The 14482-nt window shown below is 37.8% G+C and overlaps 1 protein-coding gene across 3 annotated transcripts in view; it reads left to right on the top strand.

The window, feature by feature from the left end:
• The window catches only part of ADAM17 (ADAM metallopeptidase domain 17), a 59095-nt gene that overhangs the window by 18704 nt on the left and 25909 nt on the right, over positions 1-14482 (top strand). The window contains exons 3-10 of one of the 3 annotated variants that reach the window (XM_059942236.1): positions 1495-1625; positions 2446-2534; positions 4520-4688; positions 5734-5867; positions 8050-8139; positions 10087-10200; positions 13415-13559; positions 13668-13756. In XM_059942236.1, the coding sequence (XP_059798219.1) occupies positions 1495-1625; positions 2446-2534; positions 4520-4688; positions 5734-5867; positions 8050-8139; positions 10087-10200; positions 13415-13559; positions 13668-13756 (961 nt within the window). Of the gene's footprint in view, positions 1-1494; positions 1630-2445; positions 2535-4519; positions 4689-5733; positions 5868-8049; positions 8140-10086; positions 10201-13414; positions 13560-13667; positions 13757-14482 lie in introns of those variants that run through there. The other 2 variants (XM_059942237.1, XM_059942238.1) reach the window with 2 other exon arrangements.

Consider the following 14482-nt stretch of genomic DNA (forward strand, 5'->3'; position numbering starts at 1 on the left):
TTACTTCATAGAAGATTAATATAGAAAATGAAGAGTGCAATTCTAGTGACTTTCCTGGAAAGAACATTAAGTAGAAATAGTATCGAGACTCCTAGAGAGTCTAAAACTAACTAATAAGGCATTTATAAGAGGGATGCTCTTTTTGGTTGTTCTGTTTTTTTGGTTTTTTGTGTTTGTTTTTGGCCGTGCCACCCGGCTCGCAGGATCTTAGTTTCCCAACCAGGGATCGAACCCGCGCCCTCGGCAGTGAAAGCACAGAGTCCTAACCACTGGACCCCAGGGAATTCCCAGGAGGGATGCTTTTCTTTTCAAAGTTCTCAGCATAACTAACAGGGGAAAAAAATCATAACTGTGTGTGGGAAGGTACGTTTTAAGGTAGCAGGAGAAAATGTTCCAAGGTTTTCTGAGATTATGTTCTATTGTGTCTCCTTCCCAATGACCATTAAAAAAAACCACAAACAAACTAAAGTTACCTTGTTATGCTCAAAAAGTAAAAAAAAAAAAAAAGTGTTGCCATGGAGATAGTCCCACTCTGGATTCTTCCTGGCAGTTTCGATTTACCAAACCTGTAACATTTTATATTTTCAACACCATAGCTGACAAAATTAGTTCCCGTGGCTGAGATAAAAGCCATACCTTTATCTCTGGTGTTCTTGGGTACATTGAAAGAATTTTGTAAATGATCATTGAAAATTCTTGCTCACCACATCCAGTTTTTATGTCAGGAACGAAACTTGTACAAGAGAGTATTAAGCCAACTAAAGAACTGGAGTGTGTATTTTGATATCTTTGTTGGATACCTGATACTTATTTTCCTCATGGTAATTGTGGATTACTTTTTTCAAGGTAAGTTCTCTTTTGAAGGAGAAAAGAAGCATGGCTGCTTTTAAACATGGAAAGTAGCATATTTATTAATTTTGTGCAGCAGTAAGAGCAGCTGATTGCTGGAGGCAGCGGAATGCAGGCGTTTGAAGTAAAAGCCAGGTTCAGTGTTCAGGTCCTCTTTTTACCAGCTGTGGAACCTTGAGCATGTTGATTAATCTCCAAGTCTCAGTTTTTACTGTGTGAGGTGGAGACAGCGTGCAGAGCAGCTAGCACTGAGTACGTGTTCAATAAAAGGTATCCAGTAATATCAGTCTTCCCTAAATTTTTAAGATAAGCAGAACTCCAGCTTCAACTATCCAGTTGTGTTTCTTTATTTTTCCGAGTCTCCAGAAAAGATGAATATATAAGCTCTTTGAATCTTTTTTCCCCCCACTTTTAGTTTCTTTTGGTCTGCCAAGTTCTTACAACTAAAGAAACTAGTCTGTTTTGTCTTTACTGGAGATAACAACACTCTAAGTACCTTATAACTAAGTAAAACAGTAGTTATAACTTGCATAGTACTTCGTTAATGTAAACTCAAGTGTCAACTTCTTTCTTAAGTAAGTTTAATTAAATGAAATTTAGGCCTCTGTTTTATGTGCTTAAAGTTCAGATGCATTCTTTCTTTAGGCATTTTAAATTATACCTGACATCAAGTACTGAACGCTTTTCCCAAAATTTCAAAGTCGTGGTCATAGATGGGAAAGATGAAAGCGAGTACCCCGTCAAATGGCAGGACTTCTTCAGTGGACATGTGGTTGGTTAGTAGGTGCTCATTTTTTTGCCTTTGTGCTTGGGAGGTTAGATGTCCAGATTGAACTAGATTGTATATTCTTTTTTGAGGGGAGGAAAAAGGGGTGTCGAAGAAGTGCTATTGTTTGTCTGTTTTATTTGAGCTTTGTAAATCTGGAGCAGAAACATTCAAACAGGAGGAAATGGGTATTATCCAGCATGTCATACTAACTGGCTGTTTTCATGATTACAACAGATTTCCTCTTAAGTCATACGAATTTAACCTCCTTTTGTCTTCAGGGAGGGATTGTCAACTTCCCTTATGAGATTGTCGACTTCCCTTATGAGATTGTAAACAAGGAAGATAGGAGATAAAATAATTGACTCTGTGATCCTATCATGTATTTATTTAAGAAAATACGTTAAACAAGCAATTGCAGTTTACGTCTGGAAAATTTTCTGCAATACGAAAAAAATGGCACTAAAAATACCCAAGTAGTACAGTTCAAGACGTGTATATTCTGAATCATGCTTTCTGCCTCCTCTTTCTTACCCCAAAGTAGGTAAAGTTATTCCAGAAGAAAATCTACACTTTGTTTTGTTCTATAACACACTAGGTAATTCTCATAAGAGGCTTCAGGGAAAGAGGCCGATTTCAAATGACTAGAGTTGTGGCTCCTCCTTAAGAGTGAGAATACCCAGCTGCTTTCTGGGCCTGTGTTTTTTACATCTGCACAGTGCCTGGGCACATTCCACTCTGTAGAAGGGCTTGCTTGATTTTTATTGATAGTGCATAGTTTATTTTTTGATTTAAATATTTTTTAATAATGACTTTTTTTTTCTCTTAAGGTGAGCCTGACTCTCGGGTTCTAGCCCACATAGGAGATGATGATATCACGATAAGAATCAACACAGATGGGGCGGAATATAATATAGAGGTTAGTCTACAGGTGAATTTTTTTTTTCAGGGGCATATATCTCTGATGTTTAGAAAGCCATTATGCAGTTGTTTTAAGAAGAAAAGGGTCTTTATACTGAACTTCTCTTCTCCTTGTATTTTAATTTTTTTTTTAAACCAGAAAAATAGATGAGTAAAAAATATATATATATTTTATATATCTAAGATGCTGTCATACGATGCACTCTGTATTTTTAAGTACAGTAATTGAAAGTCACATGTGAGATGGATAATGGGAAGAGGAAACTCCCTCATTTTTTCTTTATTCTTTCTCTAATAATCCTTCTCAAAGATGAAGGTGAAATCTTCTTTCCTAGATGCTCTGGAAATGCAAGATCAATAAAAGGTGATAGTTCATAGTCTTGAGAAGTTAAAAGAGGAAACTGTAGGAAACTCAGGCTCTGGCCATTCTTCCATTGAAATCCTAGCAGTAGAAACCAAGAGCAAACTGGCCACATTTGTGCGAGACACATGGCTGTATGTCAGATACTAGTCCAGAAAACAAAACGTTTGCTACAGATCTGTGGGTTGAAGTGTTTCTGCGTCTCTAGGAAAATGAGAATACTCTGGAACATGGACACATATTCTCTGAGGTTGCCACAGAAGGGAAACAGCTGGAGGATCCCGCAGGGGATTTTTATGGCCAGGCTTGGAAGTGGCCTACATCACTTCCACCCACGTTCCAGAAACTCTTGTCTCTGACCTGCCTACAAAGGAGGCTGGGAAAGATAATCTCTTGTGCTCAGAAAGATAAAACTGTGTGGGGAATGCACAGCATTGTTTCTGCCACAGTGCACAGGTTTGCTTAGTTCCTTCGGATCATCTATTAATTCTTAATCCAAAATGGGTGCATTTAGGATCCAAGTTAAATTTGCTCAGATTCCTCAGTTTTCCAAATATTTCCCTTTGGGACAATTAGGAATTCTGTTTCCATCCATATCTCTCAGTTTCACTAAGTACAAAAATGACCATAATTAACATTTCCCTGTGAGATGTTCACTTAAAAGTAAACTCATCAGGTTTATTGAAGTACTTTTGCATGAGATTAATAATTTCTAAATTGAAAAAGTGGTTTATTACTTAGAAGCCCACTTCCCCCCCACCCCAACCCTCCCAGCTCTAGGAAACCACTAATCTACTCTCTGTCTCTTTAGATTTGTCTTTTTTGTTTCTTTAGATTTGCTTGGTCATTTCCATAAAAATGCAGTCACACAACATGTGGTCTTTTGTGTCTGGCTACTTTCATTTCGAATGTTTTCAGTGTTCATCCATGTTATAGCATGTGTCAAGTACACCATTTCTTTTTATTGCCAAATAATATTCCATTGTTTGGATATACCACATTTTGCTTATTCATTCATCAGTTGGACATTAGCGTTATTTCTGCTTATGAATAATGCTGCTATGAACATTTTTGAACAGGTTTTTATGTGAGCATATATTTTCATTGATCTTGGGTATATAATATTACTAGGAATGGAATTGTTGGGTCATATGGTAACTCTGTTTTTAGCCTTTTGAGGAACTGCCAGACTGTTTTCCATAGCGGCTGCCCTTTACATTCTCACCATTTTACATTTATTGCGTTTTATATTCCGTATTCCACTCTCAACAGCAGTAGATGAGGGTTTCTTCACATCCTTGCCAATACTTGTTGTTATATGTCTTTTTGATTACAGCCATCCTAGTGGGTATGAAGTGGTCTCCTTGAGGTTTTGATTTTCATTTCTGTGACGGATATGGAGGTACACACACACACACATATACATACACAGAATCTTTTCTGTATGAGCTGTCTGGTTCTGAGGAGACCCTTGTCCTTACAGAGAAGAACTTTGTTCTGACTAGTCAGTTTACTTAACCTGGAAATGAATGTTATCTAAAAATAGGGAAAGGATATTGTAAGACTTGAATATTTAGGAATTTTTATATTTCCATCTCAGTTATATTTGTTTTCTGTTTTAGCCACTTTGGAGACTAATTAATGATACTAAAGACAAAAGAGTGTTAGTTTATAAATCTGAAGATATCAAGAATGTTTCACGTTTGCAGTCTCCAAAAGTGTGTGGTTATATAAAGGCGGATAATGAAGAGTTGCTTCCAAAAGGGCTGGTAGGCAGAGAGCCACCTGACGGTAAGACTAAAAAAAAAATATTTCAAATAAGAAGCAAGCATAACAGTTGTCTTCAGTAGGGGTGGTTGTTAATTGACAAAAAAAAGAACATGATTATCAAGTGACTATAGTATTTGGCTTGAAAATAGTTTTGTTCAGAAATTTCTCGATTTTTTTGTCTGTAAGAATTGAAAACACTAGAAAATAATGGTGGCAATAAAGATTGGACTTTAAAAAAGATTGGGGAAAGGGGAAATTGAATAATCTGAGGGAAAATATTTTCATTTGTAGGTATTTAGAAATGACAGAATAGTACTGTGAAAAAACAATCTTCAGATAAGTTTATAAGAAATTAGTTGGTAGCAAGAGAGGTCTGTCCTGTTTAGAAAGAAGAAAATTATCAGTCTTGGGACAGATGAATTTAGAGTCATTTAAAGACCATCTACCCATCTTGGAGAAATAGTCTGTCCTCATTTTTGAAAACTTTAGAAAAATATTACTAGCATTTTAGTATATAACTAAATTCTTAAACAGTGTGATTATTTGATAAGAAAAAATGACCTGTTGACACAAAATAATTTTTCAATTTTTTTTTTTTTTTTTTTGGCTGCCCTGCATGGCTTGTGGGATCTCAGTTCCCCGACCAGGGATCGAACCTGCACCCTCAGCAGTGAAAGTGCAGAGTCCTAACCACTGGACCGCCAGGGAATCCCCACTAATTTTTTAATGTTTGATTATCTGGATATTTTTACTGTTACTTTTGTTAATTTGTAGACTTCTTCTAGAAGAAAATGACACCTTCATAGCCCAGCAATAGATAGGTGATTGTTTTATTCTGTTAAGTACTTTTGCACTTTTCCTTGGTTTTGAATTCTACAATTTGAAAACCTCATATTACTTTTCACTTTTTGTCTTTCTCCAAATTGTTTTCCTGTTCAAGATACTGTTAAGGATACTGAGCTCAAATAATATTTGTTTCAAAAATACGGTAGATTTAAAATGTTACTATAAAAAACTCCTTGTTTTGATGAATTTTGATTTAATAGTGCATCCAAATTCATATTAGAGCTTGTTCATCGGGTGAAGAGAAGAGCTGACCCTAATCCCCTGAAGAACACGTGTAAATTATTGGTGGTAGCAGATCATCGCTTTTACAGATACATGGGCAGAGGGGAAGAGAGTACAACTACAAACTACTTGGTAAGTGTTTGATGTTGGATGAGGTAATGGACAAAAAAGCTCACATAAGTAGGCAAATTCCATTTAAGAGAAGACTGCTATAATTTGAACGTAGTGAAATGAGATCTGTTTCAGATGCTCTGTGATTTCCTAGAATACTTGAGGGCTGTCACCTGAGGTTCTTACATTGTTGTATAGATATTCTAGTTTCAAATTTTTGAAAACCCATTTTACCTTTCAACTAAGATTTTGTGCACATCAGAATTTGTATGCATATTATGTTTAGGGACAGTTCATAATGTAGGCCTTCCTTCTTTATAGAAGTGAACTCTGTGAAAACATCTCTGCTATAATGGCAGTGATCCTGTTGGTGACACGTATGGATGTATGCTCCAGAGTGGGGGGGAAAAGTATTGATATTTGTATGAACTTGTGTGTATTATTTTTGCTTATATGTATATATCAGAGGAGTTGGTCAATTTGGTTTATGTTGTACTGGTATAAAATAGCTAATTGTTGGGCTATAACTGGATGACATAGATGGGACGTCTGTGGTCATAACTAACTATAGGGCAAAGATTTGAAGGCAGGATTACAGAAGTATTGATGCTGGATTTTTAAGCATTTACTATTGTAATTTTAAAAGTCAAGGGAATCATATTTCATTGACATTTTTTTGTCCGTGTGACCTCATTCCTCGTGATAGCTTGGCACTGACACAAATGATGTTGAGGGAATAAAAGAGAATGCAGCTATTGACGCGTAGTGCAGAACCCAGTGCAGCCAAGGCGTCTTTCTCCTTGCCTTGCTATTCCCATTCTGTGGTTTTTTGTGCCCTTCCTCACCCTTCTTTCCCTTCCCTTCCATGCCAAGTGAATTTATTACGAGGGTGGTAGGAGGAGTGTGTGAAGTCACTATAGCTCTTGTTCCTAAGTAGGAGAGTCCTTCTTGAAAAGCTTCTTTCTTAGTATGGGGTTTGTATTAGGGGCTCTTAGTTTGCTTCTTTGTTCATTACACCAAGAATATGAATATAATGAGAGGTCTGGTGTTAAAAATTGCATTTCTTGGTTTACAGTTACTATAAGCAAAGAACAATTTCTTAGATGTGTAATGTGCTTCACAGCTGCCAGAACAAACCTCATTTACCCAGTTTTTGAACAATAAAATCTTCTCTTTGAGGAGCAGATTGGTAATGAGTATTCTGTTCCTATATATTCAATAGTTTGAATTGTCCTTGGCTATTGTACTGTGGCTCCTCCCTCAGTAATCTCTACCCACCTTCCCCCTTCCCAAATCAGAGGACAGGAGAAAGGAGGTGTGGTGAGACCTCACTCCTCTCTCTCTGTTTCTGCCTGGTCCTCGGTGCTGCACTTTGCCCAGGGGGGGGGTCTGGTGTAGGGTTAGCAGTATCTGTCACTGTTCCTTACCTCTTTCTGAAGAAGATGTTTTTCTGAGGTATGTGGCAAGAGATAGAATGAACAGAGTACTTATTTTTAGGAATATTTTAGGTGAATTGATTGACTTTTAACTTTCATTTCCGTAGTTGACTGGAATGGCAGTTTTTAAAAAACTTGTTACTTGATATTTTGGTTCCCTGTGCAGTTGATTACCTGAAATTTGTGATGAACTGTACCACTGCTCTATTCTGATACCAACATTTTAATAGCTAGTTTATTTATTTATTTTTGGCTGTGTTGGGTCTTCGTTTCGTGCGAGGGCTTTTCTCTCTAGTTGCAGCAAGCGGGGGCCACTCTTCATCGCGGTGCGGGGGCCGCTCTTCATCACGGTGCGCCGGCCTTTCACGATCGCGGCCCCTCCCGTTGCGGGGCACAGGCTCCAGACGCGCAGGCTCAGTAGTTGTGGCTCACGGGCCTAGTTGCTCCGCGGCATGTGGGATCTTCCCAGACCAGGGCTCGAACCCGTGTCCCCTGCATTAGCAGGCAGGTTCTCAACCACTGCGCCACCAGGGAAGCCCTCTGATACCAACATTTTAAGTTTGAGGCTAGGAATAATTTCTTTATTAGCACTGTCAACGTAAAGCGTAACATCTTAATGCTAGTTTTTGTAATTGGTGAAACTTTTACAATGGTATTTTATCTGAACTGATTTTTTTTTTTGTTATCCCTGCAGAACTTATATTACATTGCAAAGAGTGGTAAAGATATACATAATGTCTTTCTCTCGCTCTCTTTTATACACACAGATAGAGCTAATTGACAGAGTTGATGACATCTATCGGAACACTTCATGGGACAATGCAGGTTTTAAAGGTTATGGAATACAGATAGAGCAGGTATTTATCAATGGATGTGGGTTATAATACTCAGCTAAGTTATGTGTTGTAAATATTTGTCACTTGTTTTCACAACCCAAAAACTTATCTTCTACTTTACTCATAAATAAATATTCTGAAATGCCAGTGATTTTTATCTGATAAACTTAACAGTGTTTTGATATTAATTATTTATAGATTATGAAATATTCTTTTCTTAGGCTTATTTTAGGCAGAAAGCTGCCTTATGCTGCTATGATCTCTCTTTTTTCTGAATTCATGGCCTTTTTATCCCCTGCCTTGCTTTAGTTTTCTATGATTATGCTTAATGTCTTTAGTTAGAATTCTAGCACATGCTGTTGAATGCTTAGAAAATTTACTTAAAAATACTATGTACATTTGCAAGGCGTTTATACATACAGAACCATTAGATCTCTTTTCCCAAAAATCTCCTGAGTTCTTATCTGTCAATAGAGTATGTCCAGCAGTGATGTATTAATGTCATCCTAATTATATCACATAGTAAAAATTGTTCCAAGTTGATAAGACTGATTAACAAGACTTCTGAAATTGGGTATTGCTTTGGACAGACATTTTGACATGTAAATTGAGGAAATTATTGTCTCTATTTTTTCCAGGCTCTTTGTACTAAACTAGACATATTCTTATAGGTTCTGTAGTTTAGAATTTAGAGAATAAAAAGAAAAAAGCTTTTGAAATCATACTTATAAATGCTAAACTTTTATACTACTTGTAGAAAAGTAAGAGAATTATTTTCCCCTTTTCCATTCTCTTTCACTGTTTTGCATTTTCTTTTTTAAGTTATTATTTGAATAGGTAATATATACACGGTACAAAAGCCAGTGAAAAGTAAGTCTCCTCAACCTCTACCCATTGTCAAACCAGTTCCTTTCCCCAGAGACATCCGTGTCACTAGTTTCATCCATATCTTTCCAGAGATATTTTATGCATGTATAGCATGTGTTTGTATATGTGTGTGTTTGACATATTCGTGGTATGTTGTACTCTTTTGCACCTTGCTTTTTCATTTCATGAATATGTTGGTGATTATTCCATTATGGTACAACAGAGGTGTCTCACTTGTTTAAAATAGCTGCATCATGTTTGAGTTTTAGGAGACCAATAAATAAAGCTCCTTTTTGCTTTAAAATTTGGAAACAATTGAAAAAATGAGGTGTGATAGGAGATGAGAAAACCAGTTTCTGTAAAGATGACAGGTGGGTTGGAGGATGTGGTTTAGATGTGCTGTCACAGGGGCTCCCACCTAGCTGATCCCAGAGTTGATCTTGATCACCCACCACCAAAGCTGCAGAGCCGCCCCAGTGAGCTTCCCCCGTGGTGGCAGAGCAGAGCCCCGTTCCCCCTCTGTAGGCTGGCAGATCTGGAAGAGGTACCGGCGACAATGAGCTGAGCACGGCTCTGTTCCTTTGCCAGAGCTGCCAGCCTATATGTTTCATCTCCTTTGGAGACAAACCTTTGTTCCTTTTTTAAAAAATTAGGATTAATATGAATTTGTACTGTATGTGTAGGGAAAAGCCTCTATTTTTTGTACTCTTATTCCTGTGGTGTGCGGTGCTGCACATCTTATTGTTCTGTATCTCTGAATCAATGACTATAGTTGGAATACATTATTTTAGGCTCATGGAACCTAGGTTTTCATTTTTTCCAACTAAATATAGAGGAAATAAAATTTTAGGAGTACATTGATAAATGTATAAGTCATTCTTTGACATATGTGTTTTGCATACCATTTGCTTCTCAGTTTGTTTTTAAATTAAACATTAGATATTAGAGCTGGAGAATTTTATGGAATTTTGACTCTAAAACTTTTTTTTTTTTAAAGAATGGTAGATGGTCTTTTTTTGAATAGCTGAAACAATGCAGTATTATTTCAGTCTTGTGACTTTTTTCTGAAGTGTTCTAAGTATTTTATCTCTTTAAGTATAGATTCGCATTCTCAAGTCTCCACAAGAGGTAAGACCTGGTCAGAGGCACTTCAATATGGCAAAAAGTTACCCAAGTGAAGAAAAGGATGCTTGGGACGTGAAGATGCTGCTAGAGGTAGGTCGTGGAACCCTGAAAGTGATACTATTTAACACCATTTTCTGATTCCTAAAAACGTGGGTCATGTCTGTATTAGTGAAGGGGCATCTCAGGAAAGGTGACTGAAAACCAGGGGCAGCCCACCCCAGCTGATCCAACAGTGCCCTCATCCCCTGTAGCAGGGCAGACAGCAAGGTGGGCAGAACTGAAAGCGAAAAATGCTACAGAGCAATGCTTCTTAACCGTAATATCTCTGCGAATCTAGTGAAGTAATCGGCCTTTAGAAAATAGATGGATACCTAACTTACAGATTTTTTACACACCATTTTGTTAGTTCAGGTCTCTTTGAAGCTTATCAGTAGATCTTTTAGGTCAGTAATTACCAAATGGTATGAAAATGTATTAGATGGTAGAAGTATAACTTGGAGATCTGAAAGTTCTCTATGGAAATTTAAAATTTTTGTGTTTTTATTCTGGTAACGAATCTAAAGATAACATAAACATTCTATGTCATATGGATTCTTGCCTTGACAAGATATGATTTATCCTTTTTGTCACATGATCTCAGTTTCTGTCTGTGTGTCCTATTGCTTTGTTGTAAAATGACCGCCTGTGAAGTGATAGTGTTTATCTTTTACTGTGTTGTTAATGTGTTAGTTTCCTATGGCTGCTGTAACAAATCACTGCAAATTTGGCAGCTTAAAACAACATCTTTATTTATCTGATAGTTTCTAGGGTTGGTCCAGGCACAGTGTGGCTGATCTGGGTTCTCTGGTTAGAGTCTCAACAAGGCCAAAGCGAAATCAGGTTTTCAAAGCTTGAATGGAGTTAAAGGATATTATCAGGTTGAGATCCATAGAGTGCTGTATCTGTATAATACTCTGACATACCTTATCTAACGTGGGCCACTAGCCACCGGAGAGGTGGTCTGAGATAGCACCATTACTCTTCTAAAGAGACTCAGCCAAGTGTATTCGTCTATTAGGGCTGCCAATAATAAAGCACCACAGAGTGGGCAGCTTAAACAATAGAAATTTATCTTCTCACAGTTCTGGAGGCTGAAAGTCTGAGATCAAGGTGTTGGCAAGGTTAGCGTCTTCTGAGTTCTGTCTGCTTGGCTTGTAGGTGGCCGTCTTCTCCCTGTGTCCTCACATGGTCTTCCCTTTGTGTGTGTAAGGGCACCAGACATTTTGGATTCGGCCTACCTGCATGACCTCATTTTACCTCCATTACCTCTTTAAAGGAAGGCTCTGTCTCCAGATACAGTCACATTGTGAGCTGCTAGGACTTAGGACTTCGACCTATGAATTTTGGGGGGGGACACAATTCAGCCCATTAACAGCAAGGTTAAATGACTTGTCTACGTTTAGTTATACAACTAGTGATGACAAAGCCAAAAGCAGGTGGCCAGGTCTCCTGACACCTAGGACAGCTGAACGATCCCACCTCTGCTTTTCTGTGGGCCTCCAGACAACTCACACCAGGGGAGAGACCAAAGGGAATGACTTGCCTCTGCACATGCTCCTCTCCAGTTCTCTTCCCTAAGGCTCCTAAGAGTGTCCCAGAGCCTAAGCCTATTATCATGGAACTATCAAAATCCCTCTGTGGCTAGGGAGACAGCTCCCGGGGATACCTCATTCCTTATACGGGGCTTTCCGACAGCTCATTTTAAGCATTAAAAAAAATCAGTCTTTTTAAGTTGGAGTCTCTGACTGTTATGGTAGAGGTTTTTAAAGTAACATGTGGACCCCTTCTGGGGAATTCCCTGGCGGTCCAGTGGTTCGGACTTGGCGCTTTCACTGCAGGGACCCAGGTTCAGTCCCTGGTCTGTAACGCGTCCTGCAGGCTGTGTGGTGTGGCCAAAAAATTAAAAAATGAAAAAAATAAAGTAATACGTGGACCCCTTTTAAGAAAAAAAAACCCTCCCAAAGCACCAGTGCTGACTTGAATGAATTTTTATCTTAATTTTAGTAACATAAAACTAGGTATATATGTTTTCCTATAAGTTTATAACTCCTATACATTGTAAAACCAAAGCAAACTTTAAAACCCCTACAAAACCAATAGAATCCTTGAAGTCCTTTAGAGGGATTTGTTTTGGTATGAGGTGCTGAGATCCCCTGGAAGAAGTATCAAAGCCCTGAGCCTTGCAGAATTGGAGTGTCCCCAGTGCTGAACTGCATGTGTTTACGTCAACCCTCCTAGTTCCGAAACGCTATAAAAAGCTCCAAGCTCTTTCCTTTTTGCACCCTCCCCATGACAGTCTGCTTCTCATCTGTGTAGGTGAGTGAGAACCTTAGGTAAGGAGCACTATACCGCACAGTTTTGTGATTGCTGGTGAAAAACTGCAATCGATCAAAGAAACAAATACTGATTGGAAAAGATACAGGCATCTCAATGTTCATAGCATTTTTTACAGTTACCAAGATATGGAAGCAGCCTAAGTGTCCATCAGTAGATGAATGGATAAAGAAGATGTGACGTGTGTGTGTCTATATATATATATATATATATATAGACACACACACACACACACACACACACACACACACACAATGGAATACTACTCAGCCATAAAAAAGAATGAAACTTTGCCATCTGCAACAACATGGATGGACTTGGAAGGTGTTATGCTAAGTCAGAGAAAGACAAATAATATATGATATCACTTATATATGGAATCTAAAAAGTACAACAAGGGACTTCCCTGGCGATCCAGTGGTTAGGACTCTGCGCTCCCACTGCAGGGGGCACGGGTTCCATCCCTGATCGGGGAACTAACATCCCGCATGCCGCCCGGTGCAGCCAAAAAACAAACAAACAAATAAATAAAAAACGCAACAAACTAGTGAATGTGGCAGAAAAGAAACAGACTCACAGACAGAGAGAACAAATTAGTGGTTATCAGTTGGGGGGGGGGTGGGAGGGGCAAGTAGGGGTAGGGGATAAGAGGTGCAAACTGTTATGTGTAAAATAAGCTACAAGGATATATTGTACAACATGGGGAATATAGTCAATATTTTATAATAACTATAAATGGAGTATAACCTTTAAAAATTGTGAATTACTAGATCTGTAACTTATATTGTCTATCAACTACACTTCAATTTAAAAAATGTAAAAAAAATTGCAATCGTAAAGTATGGTAGTATTCTGGAATATTAAGTTGATATATCTTTTAGTCTGATGTAACTGTTAATCTAATTAAGAGTACTTTTTTTTTTTTTTAAAGCAATTCAGCTTTGATATAGCTGAAGAAGCATCTAAAGTCTGCCTAGCACATCTTTTCACCTACCAAGATTTTGATATGGGAACTCTTGGATTAGCTTATGTTGGGTCTCCCAGAGCAAACAGTCATGGAGGTGTTTGCCCAAAGGGTAAGTTTTCCATTTGTTGTATGAATATGTGAGGATAGCAAGGTGATTGGATTATATTATAATTCTGTATTGAACAAGCAGTTTGTTTCTGTTTCCTTTTTCCTGTAGCTTATTATAGTCCAATTGGAAAGAAAAATATCTATTTGAATAGTGGTTTGACCAGCACAAAAAATTATGGTAAAACCATCCTTACAAAGGTATGTTCTTTAATTTTTAAAAGTGTAGATTTTGAGTTTATTGTAGTAGTACCTGAGCTATTACATATTTATTTAGGTATCTTTTTTAAAAGCTATACATACTGTTTTTTGTTTCTGTCTAAAAAGATGTATGCTTTTAGTGGGAAATATGAAAATAAAAAGTATAAAGAAGAAAATAATTGTTAGCTGTCAAATTTCTTCTGATACAAGTCGGGATTATTGTTTTCCCTAAAGACATCCCTTCTGGAGCCCTTCATCTACAGCTCCTGTTAAAGGACTGCTATCCAAAATATATAGGGAATATACTAAAAACTCAACAATAAAGGACCGAACAACCCAATTTAAAAATTGGCCAGAGATCTTAATATACACTTCACCTCACCAAAGAAGATATGCAGATGGCAAATAAGCATGTGAAAAGATGCTCAACATTATATGTTATTAGGGAATTGCAAATCAAAACAACAAGGAGATACCATTACACAACTATTAGAATGGCTAAAATCCAAAATCCTGGTAACACCAAATGCTAGCGAGGATGTGGAGCAGCATGAATTCTCATCCATTGCTGGTGGAGATGCACAGTGGTGCAGCCACTTAGGAAGATGGTTTGGCAGTTTCTCATAAAACTGAACTTACTCTGGTATTACCGTAGGATCCAGCAACCGTGTTCCTTAGTGTTTACTCAAAGGAGCCCTCACAAAAACCTGCACACGGATGTTTATA

The sequence above is a fragment of the Balaenoptera ricei genome, chromosome 13, assembly GCF_028023285.1.
Source record: "Balaenoptera ricei isolate mBalRic1 chromosome 13, mBalRic1.hap2, whole genome shotgun sequence".
NCBI classification, from domain to species: domain Eukaryota; kingdom Metazoa; phylum Chordata; class Mammalia; order Artiodactyla; family Balaenopteridae; genus Balaenoptera; species Balaenoptera ricei.